This window comes from Oryza sativa, chromosome 6 (assembly GCF_034140825.1).
Source record: "Oryza sativa Japonica Group chromosome 6, ASM3414082v1".
Lineage (NCBI taxonomy): Eukaryota > Viridiplantae > Streptophyta > Magnoliopsida > Poales > Poaceae > Oryza > Oryza sativa.
In genome coordinates this window covers 7939120-7964045 of record NC_089040.1, presented here as the reverse complement: position 1 = coordinate 7964045, position 24926 = coordinate 7939120, and the positions used below count along the sequence as shown (strand labels likewise).

General features: G+C 48.8%; 4 protein-coding genes across 4 annotated transcripts; 2 read left to right on the top strand and 2 right to left on the bottom strand.

The window, feature by feature from the left end:
• The first annotated feature begins 2564 nt into the window (after positions 1 to 2564).
• Positions 2565 to 3074, top strand: LOC107275538 (transcription factor MYB44). Its single transcript, XM_015786775.1, has one exon. It carries the CDS (start codon positions 2565 to 2567, stop codon positions 3072 to 3074), a length of 510 nt encoding a protein of 169 aa, XP_015642261.1.
• A 3477-nt stretch (positions 3075 to 6551) lies between these two features.
• Positions 6552 to 7376, top strand: LOC107281392 (uncharacterized). The gene has a single exon (XM_015787380.3). It carries the CDS (start codon positions 6592 to 6594, stop codon positions 7261 to 7263), a length of 672 nt encoding a protein of 223 aa, XP_015642866.2. The 5' UTR covers positions 6552 to 6591; the 3' UTR covers positions 7264 to 7376.
• A 771-nt stretch (positions 7377 to 8147) lies between these two features.
• LOC112939318 (uncharacterized) lies at positions 8148 to 9799 on the bottom strand. Its single transcript, XM_066311838.1, has 3 exons — positions 9412 to 9799; positions 8574 to 9336; positions 8148 to 8263 (listed from the first exon to the last, which is right to left on the bottom strand). Exons 1-3 carry the CDS (start codon positions 9694 to 9696, stop codon positions 8148 to 8150), a joined length of 1164 nt encoding a protein of 387 aa, XP_066167935.1. The 5' UTR covers positions 9697 to 9799.
• Positions 9800 to 21470: 11671 nt separating this feature from the next.
• Positions 21471 to 22991, bottom strand: LOC136356844 (uncharacterized). Its single transcript, XM_066311322.1, has 3 exons — positions 22570 to 22991; positions 21851 to 22533; positions 21471 to 21481 (listed from the first exon to the last, which is right to left on the bottom strand). The coding sequence occupies exons 1-3, from the start codon at positions 22989 to 22991 to the stop codon at positions 21471 to 21473; spliced, it is 1116 nt and encodes a 371-aa protein (XP_066167419.1).
• Between the last annotated feature and the right edge of the window lie 1935 nt (positions 22992 to 24926).

Below are 24926 nucleotides of genomic sequence, written 5' to 3'. Positions count from 1 at the left end.
TTGTAGTATTTTACCCGAGAGTATTTGATCTAAGGGTATCGTATTTATTTAATCCCGTAGAAAGATCATAGTAGATAAAACCGTACTAATAATTTACATGTTACTTGTAATAATCATAGTCTAAGCAGGGGTTAATATAATCCAATGTTAGAGTGACACACAAGCATAGAGCTACTCATTCTCATACTAAATTATCTAAGCTAAGCTAAGTAGAAAAAATAGAAAAGAATATATTCCTATACTTCTATTATACATAGTATACATACATTCTAGTTATATGATTAACTAGCTAATACCCTCTATCTGATGCCCTCCTGATACTTCGAGAAGCCACCCATAACTGCCGAGTTCCTTACGACAGCCTGTCATGACCATACAACCGGGGCTAAATACTAGGAGTACCCTCCCCAGGAAATTAACTTAGGACTATATACACGCACGGAGGAATACCCGTTGAGCTGTCACCATCAGCGGCCCACATCTCATCCGCAGCATATAACCCCAAATAATGACATCCCGTAATCTAGACACCACGCATAAGCAAACATAAGCTAGCATGACATAGAGTAATTGCATAAGCAAACATTATACCCGTACCTATCCATCTCCTACATAAGCTAGCAGTATAATCAGTATAACATGAACATAAAGTAAAGTTGGCATTCATATACTCGGAAGGTATTTTAATACCAAAAATGTATAAAGAAGAGTATTCTAAGTAAAGTACAAAGCTTACAAAAGAGGAAAGGAGAGCTACTAGAGCCATATCCGAACTCTTCCGAAGGCTTCCGGACTCTGATTTCTATTCTATTTCCTACTCCACTAGCTTAAGACTACTAAACTAAACTTGAGAGAATATGAGAGAGTTTTGCTTAGAGTGTGTGTGAGAATGAATGAAGTGAAGCTCTTAAATAGGCAGGTATGACGGTTGTAACTGCCGCGAAATGTCTGAAGTACCCCGCAACCATCATCAGGAGAGGATCTGGAGCGTCCCTGCCAAACCCCACATCCAATAGTGGAGAGGTGGATTCTGGTTCGGTCGAACCAGGGGCTAGCCCAACCAGCCCATAATTTAGCTGGTGGCTTTCTGGACTTCTCTCCGCAGACTTCTGAGCTTTGGCCCAATTAGTCGTGTCATTTCTGAGTTTTTGGCCCGTTTATTGATAAGTCTGATTCTCGACATCGTCCGATTGATCGATCGTCTGATTTGATGTCGATTCTTCTCCACTTTATGGTTATTCTCTGCAAAAGATTATTAATCCTAATACTAGTGGAATATTATTATTCTAACATGAATATACATTGCAAGCATAACTAGTTCTCCTCTATTTTGGTAATATTGACGGTCGAAACTGATCGCTAACGACCGTCAACAGCGCGTCGTTGAGGTCTTGGTCTCTGAGTCGTCGACTCGTCGTGCCTCGCCTGTCCGAGCCACCGCCCTCCTCTTCCCTATTCAAATGGCTTCGGCCCTTCATTACCGTTCGGCTTCACCATAGTGGTGCGGCGGGACGACAACGGGAGCAGCGGCGGTGGGGCGTGAGATGACCACGACGAGTGGCAGGACTCCCTCGCCGCGGCTGGTGAGGGCCGGAGCAGCGACAATAGTTAGAGGGCGGGAGCTGTTGCGATGGCGGCGGCGGGCGCTAAAGTAGTGTGCATACGACCAGAGGTACAACGAGCTTTTGCAGCCGATGCTGGCAGTGGTCGCCACCTTGAGGACCATCAAGCGTTTCCAGAGTAGCACGCCATAGAAGTTGGGGGCCCATTTCCTGCCCGCTCCACCTCCGCTCCATCAGCAGCTTCGGCGCTCCACACCCCCCCTTCCCCCGCCGTCGCCGCTCCAGATCTCGTGCCGAAGTGGAGGAAGAGAAACATAGAGAGAAGGGGGAGAGGAGAGGAAGGAGGGAAAAAGATAGAGAGGGGATGACATGTGGGCCCCATAATTTCTTTCTGTGAATGACGTATGGGGCCTACATATATGTTTTTAATTCTAATGCCTCCTAAGCATCATGTCAACCCCACATACTAGGTCAACGTTGCCACGTTGATGCCACGTCAGCAAAACCGTCCTCCAAAACCTTATAGGGAGTCAAATTGCACCGGTTTTAATAGTTGGAGGTCAACATATCTGGTATTGCAATTGAAGGATACAAATCAGATTCGGTCGGTAGTTAAGGGAGTCAATGTGAACTTATTCCTTGAATGTGTGACCCAGGAGGAGTGGTATACTCGTGGGCTGAAATTTAGCGTGGGCCTACACGTGCAGGCCCAATCAACCTAAGCCACCAAACCAAATCATCAATCAATGAAGCAAAACGATGAGCAATCTAAGCTCATTACTCCGTACTAGCTTACTGAAACCTAATCGGATTCGCAGTAGTATTACGTGCTTTAATCCGAAGCGGAGACACGAAAGTTTCTGAAAAAAAGGAAAGGAAGTCGAACTACCAATCCGAGTCGGACATGGCCTCTGCAGGTGCGTGGCTATAAGTGAAACGAGCATTGTGTCCTCGGTTCAATTCATTCATCCACACACACACACCGTCGACGCGTCACACGCCATGGACATGGAGCTCTCCTCCTCCTCCTCCTCTACCACCGTCGCTTCCTCACCTGCGTCGTCGCCGCCGCTCGGGAGGTGCGTCCTCCGCTTCAGGCTCCCGCCGGCGTGGACGCCCGAGGAGGACGCCGTCCTGGAGCGCCTCGCCATGGAGCACGGCTCCCGCCACTGGCGCCGCGTGGCGGCGCAGATGCCGCGCCGCCGCTCGCCCGCGCAGTGCCGCGACAGGTGGGGGGACCACCTCGCCCGCGACGTCTTCCACCGCCCCTTCACCGCCGCCGACGACGCCGAGCTCGCCCGCCTCTGCCTGCGCCTCGACGACGACGCTGGCTTCGCCGCCGGCCGCCGATGGAAGGACGTCAGCAGGGCCGTCTACGGCCGCAGCTCGTGCGCCGTGAAGCGACGCTGGAGGGAGCTGCGCAGGAGCGACGCGTTCCTCGGCGCGCTGTGGCGTCCGAGGACGACGACGACGGCGCCGCCAGCCAATGCCGCGATCACGACGACGTGTTGATGAACTGTGGATGAGCGAGAGTTGTTTTTTGCTAGTTAAGTGGTTACTAGCTGTAGGCTGTATCTGGTAGTCGTAGCACGTCTCGTTTTGTAACTTGAAACTGATCGCTATATATGTAGTATTGGTAGCTCATTTTTCCCATCCTTTTTCAAGAGAATGCAACTAGTCGTGTTGTTACCAAGTTAATGGCTAATGTACTCGTTGATGTAAAGATCTGCTTGAATGTTTATGCAAATTGATGAAGCTATATACTCTCTCCGTCCCTAAATATTTTACGCCATTGACTTTTTTAAATATGTTTGATCATTCGTCTTATTAAAAAAAAACTTTTGTGAAATATGCAAAACTATATGTATACATAAATGATATTTAACAATGACTCAAATGATAGGGAAAAAAATTAATAATTACTTAAATTTTTTTGAATAAGATAAACGGTCAAACATGTTTAAAAAAGTCAACGGCGTCAAACATTTAAGAATGGAGGGAGTATATATATAGATGATCTTGTCGTACTCTGAATGAATATTGCAAATGTATAATTTGGATTTTGGACAAAGACCAAAATTCAAAACACAAAAAAGTTGTGTGGATGCTATACATAAACCACGGGTAAAACAGAATAATACGGTGATGAGTGATGACTGCAAAACCTCATGCCACATCCTCGATCAATCGTCGTATTCCCAGATATAACCATCGAGCAAGCATTCTCATGTTTTAGCAAAACTCCTAATAATTCTGCTATAGCATCGGTGACACTATTACAATATCTAGGACAATTTTGGACTCTAACTAATTAAATCAGCAAAAAACAGATAAGAACAAGAGTCGTCTAACTGCTGTAAAGATTTCGTATTGACACCATTACTTTTCCCCCTTTCTTGATCCAACAACTGTACGGGATTGGAAATTTCACACATCTTATATTCTTTATCTCGATATATAAGTATTTTTATGGTATAAAATTTATAATATCACAATATAAATATTTCAAGGACACTGACTCCAATGCATAGAAATACATAATTTTTTAGCTAATCAGATGTTTGAGAGAGAAATTTATCTACTATTATATACTAAAAGTCCATTAAATTTCCTACAAATACTCTCGAGTCATCAAGTAGCACTCTAATAAATAAGAGAAATCCAACCATTGATTTTCATTTAAATTGGTGTGCCCATTATTTGATCGTTAGATCTAATTTTATAATAGAAACCACACCTGGAACCTCCCCTTTAGAAACAAAGGACGTACGTAATGTACATAATTCTCTCCCGTTCCTTCTTCCATATGTTCCATTTTGTCACTTCAAACATCATATGAACACTTTTAAACTGCTAAGTGAGGCTATTAAATTGAAGAAAATACTATAAAGTCTAAAAAAGGAATGAAGTATCAGACTATCGATTTCTACTTAAATTGACGGATACGTTGTTTTAAATTGTTAGTTTCTTTTAAACAGAAAGACCCAAACCTCTCTCCTTATCTTGCCACGCCTGTGCGGCGTTCAAATCCATGAAACATCTTATAAATGCTTCTAAGCTGCTATATGATATTCTTAAATTAGAGAAAATCTTAGAAATTTTGAAAAAAAGAAATCTAACCATCGGTTTTGATTTAAATCTATGGAAGTATTATTTTCAATTGATTGACACATTATTTTGGGTCATTAAATTTTTTTTTTAAAAAAGACGTGACAGGCTGACATAGGCAGTAGCCGTCCGATTTTAATTAGATCTGGTGGGCTGATTCTGCTAGCTGGATTTCAGGCTGTGCTTAAGGTATCCATAGTGGACTTGTTTCTTAGTAATAACGAAGCCCATATTTTACAAAAGCTTTAAGATTCGGCCCATTTAGAAAACCAATATGCGACGGAAAAAGTACACGTAAGGCCCCTCAACTTGTTAGCCAGATACAAAATCATCCCTCAACCGCAAAACCAGACATCCGGCATCCCCCAACTTACAAAACCGGTCACAATATGCCCCTCGGCGGTTTTGACCCCGGTTTTGTCCCACGTGGCGGCTGACTCAGTGTGGGACCCACGTGGGCCCTACATGTTATGGAGACCACGTCAGCACCCTCTCTCTTTCTCTATTTCTCTCCTTCCTCTCGCTCTCTGCTCTCGCACAGATGGCGGCGCGTACGGCCAAAGGGTGGTGCGGCCGGCGACGACGGCTCCAGGGTGGCGGCGCGTGGGCTCAAGGCGGTGTGAGCTCGCCGGCCTCCCCGTCCCCCTCGTGCGGTCGGCGACGGCGACACGCGGCTGCGGCCATCATCACTGACGCAGAGAGGAGGGCCGATGCGGTGGCGGCGGCGGCGTCACCGACGCGATGGGAAAGAGGGTCGACGGCGTCACCGACGTGGTGGGGAAGAGGGTCGGGGCGGCTAACGGGGAAGGAGCGGCGGAGATGAGATCGACCGGCCGACGGTTCTTGAGGTAGCGCCCGATACGGCCGACGGGGAACTGGAGCCCGGCCTTGACGGAGCGTGTCACCGCCTTCTTCCTCGGCCCGCCGGCCTTCCTCCCGCCCGCCGCCTTCTTCACCTTCCCGCCACCAACGGCGTCCATCTCAACTCAAATGGCGCTCTCTCACTATCTCAAATCTCAATTCGATTTGGATGCAGCGCGAGAGTGGGAGGAGAGCCGGCCGACCGCACCGGCGGGAGAAGTGGGAGAGGAGGCCGGCGGGAGACGGGGAGATGAGGAGGGCGAGTCGTCGTCATCGCCGCCTAGTCCGCGCCTGCCTGCCTCCGGCATGAGGTGGAGATGTCTGGGGAGTAGGGGGCCAAGTCAGAGGAGGGCGGCCGCCCACACCCACCAGTCGCCGCGCCCCTGGTGATGCGGCACGCACGGAGCGACCTGGAGCTCGCCCGCCGCCCGCCCATCGCTGCTCTCGCCCGCCGTGCTCCGCCCGCAGCCCGGCGCCGACTCCGTGTGGATTGGTCCGGAGAACCACGTCCTGAGCTTACACCGCCTCTCCTGCCTCGCCCCACCGAGCTCCGGGCCGGCCACCGCCCTTCACCGCCGGAGTCACGACCACCGTCGCCTCGCCAGCTCGCCGCGCCTCGCATTGCTCGACGCGAGTGAAGAGATAGAAGAGAGAGACGAGAAAAGAGGGGAAACAGAGAAGATGACATGTCATTCTGACATGTGGGGCCCACATGGGTCCCATGCTGAGTCAGCCGCCACGTGGGACAAAATCGGGGTTAAAACCGCCGAGGGACTTATTGTGACCAGTTTTGTAAGTTGGGGGACGCTGGACGTCCGGTTTTACGGTTGAGGGACGATTTTGTATCTGGCTAACAAGTTGAGGGACCTTGCGTGTACTTTTTCCATATGCGACCGCGTGGAGACGATATCATGCTAGTCCGACTCGGACTCCGAGTCCGACTCGATCAAGGCATACAGAGTAAAGCTTTGTCGCCGGCTATAAATCCAGACGAGACCATGCATGTCTCTCGCTGCCTCATCTCATCCCGTCGCAGCGCTCTCCACTCCAACTCAGAGCAATGGACGTCTCAGCCTCAGCCGCCGCCATGGCCGACGTGAACTGCCGCTGCAGCCGCGTCGTCTACGTCGGCAACATCGCCTTCCACGCCACCGAGGCCGAGCTCCGCGACGCCTGCGAGCTCATCGGCCCCGTCCGCTCCCTCCGCCTCGCCGCCCTCGACCCGGCCACCAACAAGCGCAAGGGCTACGCCTTCGTCGAGTACGCCGACGACGAGACGGCCCGCAGCGCCCTCCGCAACCTCCACGGCCACCTCCTCCGCGGCCGCGAGCTCCGCGTCGGCCTCGCCGCCCGCCCAAGCATCAGGCGCCGCGGTGGCGGCGGCGGCGGCGAGCGCGAGCCCGTCGGCATGGAGGACGCCGTCCACGCCGCGTCGCTCGTGGTGTCGGGGCGGCCACTCGCGTCCGTGACGAGGTACCTGGCGGCGCGGTCGAGGCAGGAGGTGCGGGAGATGGTGGCCGCGCTGGAGGCCACCGAGCAGCTGAAGATTCCCGGGCTGGGCACCGCCATGGAGCAGGCGCAGCGGCTGCTGGAGATGTTCGCCGCCGACGAGGAGGAGGTGGCCAGGAAGAAGCTGAAGCGCGCGAGCGATGAAGAGCACGCGAAGCAGAGCAAGGTGGTCGGGGTTGATGGCGTCGTCAAGGCTTCTTCACGCATCGTCCCCTGCTTCTGATCTATTCTCGCTGTTCAATGTGTTATAGTACTAGTTGTCATCAATTGTAAACATCTGAATTTGTAAACATCTGAATTTGTAACTCAGTAACTCAGTAGCTACTTGTATCACCTATTGGGAAATTTGAATAGATGAACATTCTTGAATCAATGACCTATTTAGTTATTTATTCTTAGCAAACACCTTTCGCAAAGACCAATCGGTTCTCAAAACACGATCCATATCAGGAATAGTGTGAATTTCCTTTTCTGTTGTGAGTCAGTGAGTGCAATTCTCTTGTATCTGTAATTACCACAGTTCAAATTCTGTTACTATATGCATGTACTCGGTAACTCAGCCAAAAAAAACCTTGACTGAACTGTCTCATCCATGGAGAAGTTTCTGAAACTTCGATCACTATCATCCAGAACCAGAAGAGACATGCTAGTTAACTGATGAGAAGTCTCACTCTTTTCTTAAAAGTATTCACCAGGAGACAAAACTTACTAACATGACCAAGATTACCATTTGTGAATTCTTCTGGTTGCTAAAATTGACAAAACTCTTTTCTCAATCAGACTGCAAAATGGGAGACAAAACTGAGTAAATCGATCACCATTAGTGAACTCTTTTCTTGCTAAAATTGCCTATCAGAAGAAAGCACTTCAAGCATCAGCTCTGCAGGAAGCCAGCATCAGCAGTTTCATGTAAGCGGATGGATCATTCTGTCGTCGTGGCAGCGGCTGCGATGGTAAGATGCAACAAGCAGAAATTAGTTATTGCTAACTCAATGCACATTTGGATATGACTACTTAACAGCAAACAGGAACCAACAATCAAGCACAGAAGCTGTTATTCAGGTCTAATATGCAGGAGTTTTAAGCAGTATTAATTTGCCAGTCAGGTCAGAACCGACAAATGCACAGAACAATAGAGCATTCTCTGAAAAACAAAAGAGCAGATATGAACACGAGGCGGTAATCTGCATCTAAGAATGATCTGGAACGATACAGAATGAAACCTGTAAACATGCTATACGTCCCCAGCATGCACACCAATTAGGAGGAAAATTCTGAGTATTTACAAGATTAGATGTGGGGCTTTTGCTTCAGATCAGCCAGAAAAGTGGTAAACAGAGTAATTGGCCGTATCAACTATCTCCTAGTTAGAAATGTCTATAAACGATTTGGATTTGACTAATTATCAGCAAACCGCAACTAATCAAGCAAGCACAGAAGCTGTTCAGGCTCAAGCAATCGCAAACAAATCAGTTCAGAACCAACAAATGCACAGAACAATCTCTGAAAAAAGGAAGAACGCAGAGCTCGTACCTGGAGTGCAGAAGCTCGTGTAGGGAAATACAACGTTGATTCCAATTCTCCTTGACACCACCCTGGCTGGTTCAGTTGATCCCAGCTCAACGACGTAGGGGCCATGGTACGTCCTGACGACAACCACACGAACGCCGCCGTCGGCGAAGCCGATCAACAAATTGTTCATCATGGAGATTGAACCCCGGGGGAGCAGCGTCTTGAGGTCCCTGACATCTTGGAGGTGCTCCCATTCATCCATCGGCTTCGACCACAGGTGGAGGTTGGATCGCTCCAGCACGGCGGCGAACCCGAGCCCTCCACCCTCCGCTGTCATGAGGAGAGCGCCGTGCACATCCTCCGGTAGCAGCGGCGAGGGGATCACCGACAGCGTCATCGTGGCCATGTCGAACTCGACGATGCTGGTGTTGTTGTTGCAGAGGAAGTAGAGCGCGTTCCCCACGAGGACGCTTGGCCTTCTCGCCTTGACGATGGCGTTCGGGTGGTGATCAATGGAGGCCGGGCCGCTCCATGCCTCGGTCTCCGACGAGTAGAGGGCGGCGTACGTGGTTCCCGCGGCGTCGGTGCCCACCAGCGCCACGCGGAAGGGGTCGCCGCCGTGGCAGTCGAGATGGTCGCAGCCGTCCACGGCGCAGAGCACCGCCGCGCTCCACCGGATGTTCATCCACATCCAGTGCTGCTGCTCGCTCCAGTGGATGTTCCTCCAGCGCTCCGGCAAGTCCAGCAGCCGATCCGCGCCGGTCATGGGGTCCGACACGAGGAGCTGCATGGGTAACCCGAAGGCGTCGAAGAGGGCGCGGCCATGGCGGGAGCCGCACGGTAGCTAGTTGCCCCTGACGCTGGGAATGATCGAGCTGAAGGCGGTGGTGGGGACCAATATGGCGCTCCCAAACTCCACGCAGAAGAAGCCCAGGATCGGAGGCGCTTGGCGGATGGCGCGGTAGCCGCGGAGGAAGTCGCGGTCGGTGATGAGGCGGCGCCACGACTTGCAGACGACGGAGAGGCGGACGAGGACCCCGGGGTCGCCCGGCGGGATGTGGAAGAAGATTTCGGAGAGCAGGTCGTCGTTCAGATCCGTCAGCGAGTTGCCGCGGTGCTCCGGCTGCTGCGGCGGCGGATTCATGGTGCTCGCGCCGCTGCTCTTGCTCGGCTCGGCGGCGACGCGGCGTCGTGTTTGGGTTTATGGCCGTTGGGGGATGGAGGCGAGGCGATCGCGCGGTGGGGACGAAGATGGCGAGGCTGATACTTGAACTTTATACTGGTTGGTTGGGTGTGGGGCCCAGATGTCAGTGGAACATTTGAGGCTGGAACTTTCTCGAGTGCACATTTTAGTCTAACTCATTTCAACCACTTTGTCATTGCAGTGAATTTCAGACGAAGTTATCTCTTGGTTTGCTTAACCCTGTTCATCGTTTCCTTTCTGTCCGGTGTTGCACTTGCAACCAAAAAAAAAAAAATCCTAGCTCAGTCTTTTATATACTCGATTCTTGCTTTGCCAATGTTTGCGACTGTATAATTGCATCTTAATTTTTAGGCCTCATTTGGCTAAAAAAGGTGGATGGGGGCCACCTCTTCTGGTTTTGATAAGTGCACAACGTTCTTTGGGTTTATAATTTGGTTTTAATTTTTTTTTGTCTCATCAATCACCTCCAATTTAGAAATTTTTTTTCCTATATATCCTACCCTCAACTATCCTCCTACTCCCAACATTATCGAAAATCCTGTTGGGCGATCGATTGCCCTGGGCGATCACCCCTCTCCACGTGGCTGGCTTCCTTTTTTGGCACCACATTGCTTTCCTATTTTAGTAAATTTATACACATAAAGTTTGCACATCTCAAGTTTACACATCTAAAGTTTATACACCTAAATATTGGATACCCAAAGTTTATAAGTCAAAAGTTTATATACCCGATTCAAATTTAAATTTGAATTCAAATATTTTTTATATATAGAATTTTTATACATCTAAAGTTTATACACCTAAAGTTTATAGACCCAAATTTTATAAGTCAAAAGTTTATATACCCGATTCAAATTTGAATTTGAATTCAAATATATAATTTGAATTTGAATTCAAATATTTTTTATATATAGTATTTCTATACACCTAAAGTTTATATACCCAAAGTTTATAAGTCTAAAGTTTACTTAGCCGATTCAAATTTGAATTTGAATTCAAACATTAGCTTATAGACCCAAAGTTTATAAGTCAAAAGTTTACTTACCCATTTCAAATTTGAATTTAAATTCAAATATTTTATATATATAGTATTTCTATACATGATTTTTTCCAATTTTGTTTTTTTATTTTTTTTAAATTTATGGTGCAGTAGGAAGAGAAGAAGGGGAGGAGGAAGGGGGAGAGGAGCGTATAGGGGGATGGGGAAGCGATCGATCGCCCATTAGCGTCGCCTCAACATTATAACATTTAATGTGGGTACTATGGTTATTTTTTACTAAACTTTAAATTTTGCTAAATAACTTAGAAAGATTATTATTTGGGGATGAAGGTAGTAGTAGTAGTTTGTATGAAGCTGACAAATCTAATGAAATTTTTTGTCTGCGATGATGTGTGTATCGTCCTGAGTTCTTTGATGTTGTTTATCAAGTAGTCCTGGCCGGTGATCAAGTCAGAAATCCTGGTTGTCCTCAACGCTCTCCCTCTGACAAACGGCCAGGGTTTCGCCTCTCTCAATGATGCCCTCATCTCCCTCTTGCAGAAGAAGGATGAGGCTATGGAGGTCAAGGACTTCTGCCTGATAAGCCTCTCGTTCTCTCCATGATAACTTCCGCTATGTCCAGCTTGCGGCTAGGGCTCTCCATTCCCGGGCCAAGCTTCATCTGGTCCTTAAAGTGGACATTGCGAAGGCCTTTGACATGGTCAGCTGGACGTTCCTGCTTGAAGTGCTTGGTCACCTTGGTTTCATCCATCGATGGTGTGATTGGATTTCCCTGATCCTCCATTGCTCCTTCTTCAGGGTGCTGGTCAATAGGGTTCCCAATCCCCGCTTCCTCCATCGGAGGGGCTTCGGTAGGGCGATCCCCTTTCTCTCATGCTCTTCCTCCTAGTCTTGGATGTGCTCAATCTGACACGGGTGGTTTTCTCCCTCTCAATGACCGCGCGCTTGCGACATCGTGCTTCTTTCTACACCGATGATCTGGTCCTCTTCCTCTCCCCTGTGAGATAGGATTTGGAGTTCATCCATGACATTCTCTCCATCTTTTGTTCGGCCTTCGAGTTACGCACCAACTTTTCCAAATGCTCGATTACTTCGATCCGCTGCACAGCAGAGGACTTGGAGTTGGTTCAGAGCACCTTCCCCTCTTCTATCTCTGAGTTCCCTTGCATCTATCTTGGCATCCTGTTGTCGGTCCGCAAGCTCCTGAAAGTAGTCCTACAATCTCTGATAGGGTCTCCCATCGTCTCCCTCCCTGGAAAGGCCGTCTCACCACTTTAGTTGGTCGTTCTGTGCTTGTCCAGTCCGTACTCTCTTCTATTCCGGTCCATGTGTCCATGGTGATTGGGTTGACAACTGGGTCATCAAGGCCATTGATAAGAAACGTCGTGCCTTCTTGTGGATAGGTACAGACTCAGTTCAGGGGGGACGATGCCTCGTATCTTGGACAAACGTCTGTCGCCTAAAATCCGTTTGTGGCCTAGGCATAGTGGACTTGAGCACGATAGGCTTCGCGCTACATCTACCCTGGCTTTGGCTTCAGCGCATTGGCCACACTTACTGGGCTGATCTCAAGGTCCCTCCCTGGAGCGGAGCGTCTCTAACATGTTTGTGGCTTCCACCTTCCTCGGGGCAGGAGACGGTGTGTCGGAGGGTGAAATCCTCCACCAGGGAACCGTGAGACCCCCCCTTTTTTTGGTTCGGCTGGGGGCAGCGGGTGAGATTCGAGGGCTTGGTAAGCGAAGTTGTGTGATCTTGAGGGGGTCAGGCCTCTCAAAGACGATGAGACGAAAGGAATTTATACAGCTTCAGGCCGCTGAGAAGCGTAATACTCTACTCCTGTGCTTAGCTGATCTTGTGAGAAATTACAAGATCTCCTTGTTGGTGTAGAAGGTGTCGATCATGAGGGGTGGAAGCTGCTCCAGAGTCTAAAATGGCTCATCCTCGATCCCTCGATCGGTAGATCTCCCCCCTCCTTAAGTAGGCCTGGACCTCCTTTTATATCTCAAGGGGTTACCACATGGGCCCCCCTATTCAGGGAGGATAATCACATTAAATGGATGTCTTGTTGCTTGTCTTGGAAGTCTCTTGCACGCCTTGCTGCGATGTGGGGTCCACCGGATCTTATCCGGCTGACACAAGGGGCACGCCTGTCATTCGACATTTAATGAATGAAGACTTTTCGGTCCTCACTTGCGCTGGGAAACAGGAACCCTACCCTGACCGGGTTAGGCAAGCCGTCTCCGGCTGTGATGAGAGGCTAAGACCTCTCATCATCATGGCTGATGGGATAGGGTATGTAACGCTCCGCTTTTCGTGAGACGTTAAAAACTAATTCGGCAAAATCCTATATGCGAAAATTTCGTTCTTTGTATGCGAGTCTAAGTTGTGCCATGGATCTCAATTCAATCTCTCATTGTTCCCTCTCATCGCCATCAAAATCGTCCACCTCAAGATTCCAATTCCAACTCAAGTCTCTGAAATCAAACTCCAAAATTCAATCGCATCCTTTGAATCCCCGCAAAATACCTGTCCCTATTTCCGAAAATATCAAATTCCCATCTCGAATCCTTTCCTTGAGTCTCCCTTGATTCCTCCCTAAACCCTCGAGATCAAATCTCAAATTTGAAATTTAAACCCATGTCCCAAATCCCTCCAACTCAAATTCCCTATAAAAGTCTATTTTTACCTCCCTTTGTTTTTTGGGCCAAATTCCTTTCCCTTGGCCCATCCCTCCTCTCAGCCCGTTTCCCCTCCCCTTCGCACGTGCTGAGCACGCGCGTCGTGCCAAAGCCAAGAGAGAGCGCCGCCCTCTCTCTCTCTCGCCCTCTCTGTTTCCTCTCTCCCCGGGGCCGATTCCCGCCGCCGCCTTTTGAACCCGCCACCGCCTTTGGTTCCCGCGCACGCGCCGGTCGTGGCCGACCGCCCGGTCGCCACCGCCATCAGCGCCTGCGCCGTGCTGCCGCTCGGCCCCGCTGCCTGCCGCGAGCTCTGCAGCGCGTGCCCAAGCTGCTCCACCTGCGTCCGTCCAAATCCCGGAGGCAGAGCACTCCCTCTCCCACCTCCTTCTCCCAAACCAGCAAGGTAAAGCCCCCCTTTCCACCGTCCTCCCTTCTCTTTTTCCCTCCCAAGCACAACGCCCTACCTCCACTCCTTGGCCGCTAGCGCTCGGAGGCAGAGACGCAGACGCCAGCGCCAGCTCGCCGCCCCCACCTTGACTGCGCCAGCCCGCGCTAATCCTCCCGCTCCCGCAATTTGATTCTCGCCATCCGATCCACCGCCTTCACCGCGCCCTTGCATCCACGCCATCGCCATGTTCGCACCGCCCACGAACTGCCTTTGCCGCTCGCCAGCCGAGCGCCAACCAGCTCGCCCATGCCTCCCAAACCGACCTCGCTCCACTATAAAAATCCGAGCCCTCCCATCTCCCCCGTTGTCTCGCCTCCTCTCCCCACCACACCATTGCCGCCTTGACTGCCATTGTCGTTGTCGCGCGTGCCGTGGGAGCCGGCGAGCGCGAGGAGCCAAAGAGGAGCTCCGGTCCGCCCCATCTTCGCACTCCCTCTCATCTTCCCCGACGCACTCGCCCCGACGCCGCGCCGCCTCGGCGTCATCCGCCGTGCGCCGCCGCTCGGTCGCGTGCCGCCATCGGCCTTCCACCCCTTTCCATCCTCAAATCGCCGCCGATACCGTTTCCTCACGCCGGTGAGCTCCTCGCCCAAATTCTTGCCATTTGCATCATCTTGGATAAGCCCCGAGCCGTTTGGTTGCTCGCTCGTCCCCCTAAATGTGCCGCCCCACCATTGCGCGCCGTCACCGCCCGGCACGGCCTCGCCGCCATTGCCACCCGCTCCCGGAGGCCGCCTCTCGTCGCCGGACCTCCACGGCGCCTCCCCATCCCATCCGACGCCACAAACGGGTTCCCTGAGCCCTAGAGATGCTCCTACCCCTTTGAATCAAACCCTCGTCGTCTCATCGTGTTGTCCTCTTTTGCTCGCCGCCGATGGCCACCGTCGAAATCCGCCGCCGACGGGCTCCTCCTGGTGAATCCAAGCCGACGAATCGCTCCCTCTCGTCCCTACCATCGATCTGGTGTGCTCCCCTTGAGCTGTAGTCGCCGCACCATGTCCCGGTGAAGCCGTCGCCGCCAGCCGTTCGTCCTCCGGCCGGCCTTCTTCCTCCTCTCGCCGCCCACGTGGTCGCCACATAGGCGCCACGTCGGCTTGACCCGGTCAAGCCGGTCAGCCATCCCCTCCTCCCCGTGCGCGTGGTCCACTGTGAGCCGAGCAGCTGCACGTGGGCCCGCCGCTCTCCCGTCCACCCGGTGCCCCCCGCGTGAGCCGCATCCACCGATCTGCTCCGCCGCTCTCGCGTGCACCTCGCTCACGGTGAGCCAAGCCGCCAACAAGCGGGTCCCACTCAGGACCGCGCGAGGTGAGCCCGGTCCACCCGGCTCCCCTTCCCCTCTCTCTCGCCCCGCGCCCCTCTCTTGGGCCGCCTCCCCGTAGCCCGCGCTGGCCCAATAAGCTCGTCCGAGCCGCGCAAATCCTCTCGGGCCGCGCCAAGCCACTCGGGAAAGTCTGATTTCTCTCCCTCGTCCATTTTCTTTCCAAAAAGGGTTTAATAAATTATTAAATCCTTTCTCCTTTGATTAGAAAATCCTTAAACCTTAGAAAATCCATATCTTCCCAACCGCTCATCCGATTGACCCCGTTCTACTTCCAGTAATTCCCTAAAATTGAGATCTATTTAATGGCACTATGAATTAGTCTAAATAGGATCTTTCTTTTGGTATTTTGTTTAGGTTTTCGATTGTTTGCATATATTTGCGGTTACCGGATTTTCGTCAATCGTGGTTTTCTCGAAGATTCGTGAAGCTCCGTGAAGACCTTGAGCAAGGCAAGTTACCCTTTGACCAATTGCTCCTATAATTGAAAAATCATTATTATTTTGTTTGCAACTTGCATTATTTGAATCACACACTTAACTTGCTTGGCCTCGGTTTGCGCGCCAAACCGATGGACCTACCCAGTAGTCGCACTAATTCCTGTAGGCTGTACTACCCTGATTTCTTGTCGCTCCACCCTTGTGGTACTTCGATATCCGTGCTCTTTGAGTGTGTATACCAATTATCCCACATACACCGTTGATTGTCGAAAATTGGGAAATGGGTTTGAGAAGCCTTGAAAACCCGACCTGAGGTGTCGGTGTGTTTAAAAATAAAATGAATTGTGAAAACTCGCGATGTGGGGGTTGTGCCTGCGTGGCACTGTCCCGTATTCACATATAAGGACCGATTCCTGTGGGAAACTCATCGAGCATAATCAAAGTGCAACCACAAGGTGGAATGGGACACCCTGGCTAAGTAACTAGTCGGTTTAGGGAAACCTCGCATGCCAATAGTTGGGAACGCCGGGGTGGGGTCGGTTGGAGCCAAACCGGGTTCCTGGTAAGGCAAGAACGAGAAGCTTGCTAACTTACCGATCGAGGTGGTTGGAGTTTGATTTGTGAAAACTAAAATGGCGTAAATTTATGTGAGGATTTGATCCTTCTATGTGGCATGAGGTATCCCTGGGTCGGCTTGGAAAAGGCTTTGTCGCGAACCTCTGACACCGGCCAGTGTTTGGAGTAAGTTCGTGTCTTGTGGGTAAAGTGTACCCCTCTGCAGAGGTTAACTAACTGTTCGAACAGCCATGCCCACGGTCATGGGCGGATGTGAAGTGGTTCCCGTTGCGTAGATTTGTTTGCCAGCGTTTTGTGAAAAGTTGTTGTGGATTGGGAATCGTAACCAGAATCAGCCTACGTGGCAAATGGATGACCTGAGTAGTCAGAAACGAATCTGTGTGATTCGGGATGTCTGCGGGCATCATAGACTAGGCTTCCCGAGTGGAAGCGGATTGCTTTGCTGCTGGGCAGCTGGACTCTGGGAGTCCGAGAAAATGAAAAAGGCTCTGGGAGCCGATTAATCAAGTGAAATGGCTCTGGGAGCCGAGAAGTAATGATCTGACCCGGGAGGTCGGTACATTACCATTTGAGTTGTTGAAAAGCATCTCTTAAGTCGATTTGAGACGCAAGTCTCCTTTTCGACCCAAACTTAGAAAGAAATAAATCACTTAGTGATTTCAAAATGATTTCAAACAAAGGATATGCAAAACAACCTTGCCTCTCTTCCAAGCTTACATTAAACACCTAAATTCCCGTGACTTGCTAAGTACGAAAGTACTCATCCTTGCTCTATATAAATATATATAGTTCCTCCGTCGTGAAGTGAAGATGAAATGAAGTGAAGATTAGGGTTTCGTCCTGGTTCCTAGCCGTCGCCTGTGGTGTTGGGTGTTAGTTCGTTGGTTCCGCTGCTGCTGCTGTTGTTGGTGTTTCCTCGTCTGTGTCGTCGGTTGCATTCTCGAGTTGTTCTGAGCTATAACCTAAGTTAAGGTAAATAAGTCCTCTATTTATTTTAAGGATTGCAATGATTCATATTTGTCACCGTGGGTACCAGCGCTATATCCTGGGACTGGTACTGAGATCGCGGTTTCGTAGGAAGCGGTTCACGCCATTTTTCCTACGACACGCTCCTGTCAGGTGCCGTTGTATGGCGGTACCGGATTGGGGTGTGACAGGGTAGGATGCACGCCGCCTGACACGCGTGGTAGTGCGCCTGGCACTCTGGGTCCCATCGGTCAATTGGCCGGTCACAGACCGGTTGAGTGCACTGCACGCCGCATTAAATGCGGAGTGGCGCAGCCGCTCATGTCACCATAAATGCGGGTAGGTGGGCGCTTGCAGGCGGCCACCTAACCCACCACACGTGGTGACACGCGGAGGAGGTCGGGAGAGTCCGACCCCCAAGCGAGGAGTGGGCAGCCGCCACCCTACCTCGGGCCCGTCCCCCCTCGGGGGAGGGCCACGTGGCGCCTGGGGGCAGCCTCCTCCCTCTAGTCTCGGTCGGGACAGGCCCGACCCCCAAGCGAGGAGTGGGCAGCCGCCACTCCACCCCGGGCCCGACCCTCCTTGGGGAAGTGCCACGTGGGTCTGGAGGTAGCCTCCTCCATCCAAACTCGGTACCCCAAGCTGGGAGGGGGCAGCCGCCACACCACCTAGACGCCACCCCCCTTAGGGGACGCCACGTGGGTTTGGAGACGGCCTCCTCCCTCTAAACATGATACTCCTAAGCCCATATCACCGACACGGTGCGTTTGCTCTCTTCTGGTCGGACCAGTGGATCCAGAGTCATTCAATGGCCTCTCTAGCGCGGTGGCAACACTGGATGAACAACACGCGAAGCTAAGCAAGGTAGTCGGAGTTGACGGCGGCGTCAAGGCTTCACACATCGTCCCCTGCTTCTGATCATCTCGCTGATCAATGTGTTATAGTACTCCCTCCGTTTCTAAATATTTAACGCCGTTGACTTTTTTAAACATATTTGACAATTCATCTTATTCAAAAAAATTAAATAATTATTAATTCTTTTCCTATCATTTGATTCATTGTTAAATATACTTTCATGTATACATATAGTTTTACATATTTCATAAATTTTTTTAATAAGACGAACGGTTAAACATGTGTCAAAAAAAGTCAACGGTGTCAAATATTTAGAAACGAACGGAGTACTAGTTATTATCAAGTGTAACCGTGAACTTGTGAATTTGTAATCCATGCCCGATCTTGCTCTTGATTATGTGGAATTGTATCACCAATTGTGAAATTGTAATCATTGTGAATTTGCAATCGTTGCCAAGATATACACTACGTTCTTGCTCTTGATCTCTCGTAGCTGTATCACCTACTGTGTGTGTGAATTTGTGATAGACGAGTATCTATTATCTATCTATCTATCTATCTATCTATTATATACTAAAAGTCCATGAAACTTCCTAAAAACACTCTTAAACCGCCATGTGGCTTCCTCAAAACGCTCCTAAATCACCACGTGGCATTATATTAAATAGAGAAAATTCCAACCATTGATTTTCACTTAAAATAGGTGGATCCATTATTTTGAGCCATTAAATTTAAGCTAATCCGTATCCTCTCATCTTGGAACGCCGCGTACCTCCTCCCCGCACGCAAGGCGTAGATAGCTAGGTACACATCTACTCCTCTCCATCTCTCCTTTTTTCTCCAAGGTTGTTAAGATACAAAGCATAATTTGTTATAATAAGTTAGATAGAGGTATGGAGCCTGCAGGAGCTCGCTGTGCACCATGCATGCTACCTAAATTATAGGAGTGATTACAGTGATGACTTGAACTACACATTCAGTTTATTATACACTTGAACTACTGTTTTCTAATCAAATCAACGGTTTAAGACTCATATTAGTTAGCTATATTTTGGTGGTAAAGAATTATTACATGTTGGGCTTTTTCAATTTATCACATGCACGTATCATTTTCATGAGTCCCCCCCAAAATTGAAGGAAACCCTAAAAATTTTCTTCAATATCAAGTCTAATTTTTATTCAAATCGGTGGATCAATTATGATACAATAAGGCAATAGTAACTAATTAACTACATACGTACTCTCTCCTCCTCCTCTCCTCTTTCATTCAATTCTTCATTCTTCTAATTTTTAACTAATTAGCAACTTAATATAAAAACAAAAAATAATTAGAAAGCTAAATGATTATAATTCTTAAGTTATATCTGGTTTTTAAGTTCAACAATATAAAAGTAAAATATATTACTTCACAAATATAAATATATTTAGTAAAATTAAGATCTATATATGATAAATATCCAATCAATGTTCTTTAAAACATCTTCTAAATAATTCAAGATCCATACCCATATATCACTATAAATAATACGTCATTTGTAGACACCTATGCGTGTCAACCAAATAAAAAAAATCAAACAAACTATATCACCTTAAATTATCGTACATTCTCAATAGAGCACTTACATGTCACGTGTTACGTCTTAAATTTAAAAATAAAATCTTAGAAATTATAGAAAAACACATTTGACCACCGGTTATGAATTAAATATGTATATCCATTATTTTAAACCATTAGATCTATTTTTTAAAAAATCTTAAGCCGCTAGGTGTTATATTTTAATAACTAAAAAAATATTATTCGAAATTTTAGGAACAAAACAATAAATCATCGGTTTTCATTTAAATCTATAAAAACTAGGAAATAAACCCTGCCCCCACCCCCCCAAACTTCACCCCCTCCTCACATATGCACAAACACAACACTACCCGTCCCCTCACCCCTCGGCTCGCACTTTCTCCTATACCCTCCTTGATATTTTTATAACCAATAAAAAGAGAAATAATCAATAATATTAAAACATACATATCTTTTGAACCACACATCTGATTCTAATCTAAATTGCTCTATTTATAATTAAACCAACAATTTAAAGATCCATAACGCCTATATTTTAAACTTAAAATAAGAGTAGTATCAAAATAAAACAAGATACAGAAAATATCAATATGAACATTGGTTCCTACTTTTCACTAAAATTAGAACAATTATACATGTTCCTATTTTTTAAGTGCTTAGATATTATTGGCTTTCATAACATTATGAGTTCCTCTACACATTATTGTATATATATATAAGCCACACAATGTTTGCGGTTTATAGTTGGTTGAGAAGTTACATTTGTAATCATTAAAATGTTCAGACTCATATTGACTAGGTATTTTTTTTAAAAAAATAAAAGATACTATAGATCACATATATATTAGGGAAGGGAGATCTACGATATATCTTTAGAAATTTATATATATATATATATAACAAATTGCGTCAATAAAATATATTCATTAAAAAATAAAATATATTCATTAACAATAATAGTTATTTAGGATTTGCTAAAAAAAGAAAGCCCCTAAACATTTTATTAAACAAGACAAAACATCACATGTTTCCAAACAAATTAAATCTAACTCCTTTCTAGATAATGAAGAGATCATAGATAATTGTTTATAGGAATGTATTAAATATTATGTATTTTAAAAGCTAACAAATAGATTAGAAAAATTATCTAAGCAACACTGATGAGATAAGTTATGGATAAACAATACTTATGAAATGACAAGTGTCATCTGGCTGATATTCTGCCATTTTATATATTTTTTTCAAACATAATTTATAGTACATGCCCGCGCATCGCGCGGGCTACCTTCCTAGTTTAATTAAAACGTTTCTACGGTTTCACTGTGTTCAAGCCTTCTTCAGCCAATGACCTGTTTGTTCTTAGCGAACACCTTTTACAAATACCCGTCAGTTCTCAATACATGATCAGTATCAGGGACATTGTAAATTTCCTTTTCTTTTGCGAGCCAGTGAGTGTCAATTCTTTTATGTCTGTAATTTGCCCAGTTCAAAAACGGGGCTACCATTTGAATTTCTTTTGCTTTCGTATAATCAGTAATTCAGCCAAATAAAACTTGACAGAGCTATCATCTATGGAGAAGTATTAGAACGTGGATCACTATTATCCAGACAAGACATGCTAGTGAACAGGAGGCAAAACTTACTAGCATGACCAAGACTACTAACTCTTTTCTCAGTCAGACTTCAAAATGGGAAACAAAACTGACTAAATCGATCACCATTAGTGAACTCTTTTTCTTGCTAAAATTGCCTATAAGAAGAAATCACTTCAAGCTGTCAGCTCTGCAGGAAGCCAGAAGCATCAGGTTCATGTAAGCGGATGGATCATTCGGTCCTCATGGCGGCGACAATCTGCCTCTAAGAATGATCTGAAAACATGATGAAACTTGTAAATTACCCAAGCATTCACACCAACCAGGAGGGAATTTCCGAGTATTAATTTGCAAGATTAGATGTAGGACTTGTGCTTCATCAGCAAAGAGTATTAACAATCTCCTAGTAATCTATCTACCAAATGTTGGCAGACGAGACAATTGTGATGATAAGGTGCAAAGTTAGTGCTAACTCAATGCACATTTGACTAATTAAAAGCAAATCGTAACTAATCAAGCAAGCACAGAAGCTGTTCAGGTTTAAAACTAATCGCAAACTAATCACTTCATTCAGAACCAACAATTGTAACAGAACATTCCCCGAAAAACAGATGAACACGGAAAGGGATGGCTAGCTGCTCGTACCTGGAGTGCAGAAGCTCAAGTAGGGAAATGCAGCGACGATTGCGCTCCTCCTCGACACCTTCTTGGGTGGTCGACTTGATCCCAGCTCAACGGTGAACACGCCATCGTGCGTCCTGACGACAATGACGCCGTCGGCGAAGCCAATCAACAAATTACTCATCCGGGAGAATGGATCGTGGAGGTGCACACCCACCGTGTACGGAAGCAGATGCTCGAGGTCCCTGACATGTTTGAGGTGCTTCCATTGATTCGTGGCCTCCTCCTTGGACCATTGGTGGAGCGTCCTGGACTGCTTCAGGATGGCGGCGAACCCGAGCCCGCCGCCCTCCGCCGTGACGAGGAGAGCGCCGCACACTTCCTCATGCCCAGGCCCAGCGAGCGGCGGCGAGGGGATCACCGACAGCGTCATCGTGGCCATGTCGAACTCGACGATGCTGGTGTTGTTGTCGCAGAGGAAGTAGAGGCGCGCGTTCCCGACGAGGACGCTGGGCCTCCTCGCCTGGACGCGGGCGTTGGGGTGGTGATCGATGGAGGTCGGGTCGCTCCACGCGTAGGTCTCCGACGAGTAGACGGCGGCGTGCGTGGCTCCCCCGGCGACGTCGGTGCCCACCAGCGCGACGCGGTAGGCGCGGCCGTGGCAGTCGTGGTGGCCGCAGCCGTCCACGGCGCACAGCACCGCGGCGCTCCACTTGATGTTCGCTCAGAGCTGCGGCGCGCACAGCGGGCGCTCCATGCCGGTGATGGGGTCCAACACGAGGAGCTGCAGGGGTGGCTGGGTGATGAAGAGGGCGCGTCCGTGGCGGGAGTCGCACGGGATCAGCCAGCCGTCGCCGCCGCCGCCGCCGCGGTCGGGGATGATCGGGCGGAAGGAGGTGGTGCGGACGAAGCTGGAGAAGGGGCCAGTCAACGCCTTCTCCTCGCAGAAGAAGCCCAGGATCGGAGGCGCTAGGTGGAGGGCGTGGTAGCGGCTGAGGAAGATGCGGCCGCTGAGGAGGCGGCGCCACGGCTTGCAGACGGCGGAGACGCGGACGAGGATTGCGGGGTCGTCCGGCGGGATGCGGGAGAAGATCTCGGCGAGCACGTCGTCTCTCAGTTCCGGAGGCGGGCGGCTCTCCGTCTGCTGCGGCGGCGGCGGATTCATGGCGCTCGCGCTGCTCGTGCTCGGCCTCGGCGTCGTGTTGGGTTTTGGCCGTTTGGGTGGAGGCGAGCGCGCGGTGGGGATGAAGACGAAGGCGAACGAGGCACAGAGTAGTTTTTATACTAGTTAGTTGGGTATGGGGCCCAGATGTCAGTGGAACATTTGAAGCTTGAACTTGTCGAATGCACATTTCGGTTATTGCAGGTGATTTTTAGATTCAGATGAAGTTATCTTGATTTGCTTAACCTTGTTCACCTTCACAATCCACATTGATTCTCCAAATTCTTGAACTGCGATACTTCAACAGTATACGTGTTACTACCTTTCAGTCCGATGTTGCACTTGCAAGAACAATTCCGCATTGGCAATTTGGCAGTTCAATCTTTACAGATTTTTTTACTTGGGTGCTTTCCCAATGTTTATAATTTATTTAAACGGTGGTGGTTCCTTTGTATGATTGCATCTTGAACGACAAGAGAAATACTCCATCCGTTTCAAAATAGACCAATCTCGTACAGAATGTGACATACCATATTATAGCCATACTTCAAATTCATAGTAATAAAATATATCACATCTCATACGAGAATAGTTTATTTTAGGACAGAGGGAATATATGAATGCGGAATGGATGAGGTGACAGATGACACATAGAGAACGCTAATCTCTCCCAACATGTTCCTCCCAATTTGCTCGCCATCTCAAAAAATATCCTGTCTAAAGCTGCTTTTTCCTCCCGACACGTAATACATATAAAGAATTACCGTATGATTAATTAAATATTAGCTTATAAAATCTAAAAATAGATTAATATGAATTCTAAAATAACTTTTCTAATATAAATGCTATTTTTGAAAAAAAACCACACCGTGTAACTGTTTAGTGAGCGTAGGTGTGAAAAACAAAAGACAAAAAATTGAGAGTGTCCATTTGAGTGTTCAAACCAGGAATAAGTTCACCGGAGGTCATTCAATTTAACAGCGAGATTTTTTAAGGTCCTTTAACCATAAAAAACTCACACAAACCGTACAATCAAGGGCCTATGGCAGTATATATGGGTGGTTTCGCTGACGTGACATCCTAGTCAGCGATCTGGGCCCACATGTAAATGAGATGAATAAAAATGTGGGTATGTGGTGGCAAGCGGCTGGAGCATGCAGGCGGAGCAGTGGCTGTCGCGCGAAGCGGGGGTGGCGGCGAGCGAGCACCGAGAGGTCACCGGCGGCAGAGGGGGGAGCGACGGCTGGCGAGCGCGGCAGTGGGCGGTAGGGAGCGGCTGGAACAGGCATGTGGAGCGACGGAGAGCGGAGCGAGGGCGGCGACGGGTGAGGTCTCGCACGAGGATGCCGAGGTCGAGGTCGACGTCGTCCGTGGTGCCGCCGCCTCTGTCTGCGTCGGGACATGGTGTAGGAGGTTGATGAAGATGGCTCGAGGAGGAGGGGACGCGACAGTGGTGAGGTGGTTTCGGTGGAGAGCACCAGGGAGCCGGGCGGCCGCCAACTAGTCCGGAGGTCGGTGAGGAAGGCGGCGATTGGCCATGGAGGCCGTGGAGTGGGCCCGCGGCCCACTCGACGGATTAAGTGGGTGGTGGAGTCGGAGGGGACTCGGCATGGTTGGGAGCTCATCTGTAGGGGAGGGAGGGCGTCGACGAGGGAGCAAGCGGGCGAGTGCGAGACGGCCGGCGGAGCGGCGACAGGCGAGCTCGCGACCAGTGGAGCTAAGCAGCAACGTTAGGGGAGCGAAGCATTGGCGGTGGCGAGCGCACGGGCGTCAAAGTGGAACGGAGCGGCAATGGTGGCGGCGGGCGAGCTCGTGGCCGACGGAGTGGAGAGGGCGGCGGTCGCGCCATCTCGTGTGGCGTTGAGAAGATTGGAGAGGAGAAGAGAAGAGAGAAAAGAAAAGGGAAAGGAAAGCAAGAAATAAGATATGTGGGCCCCA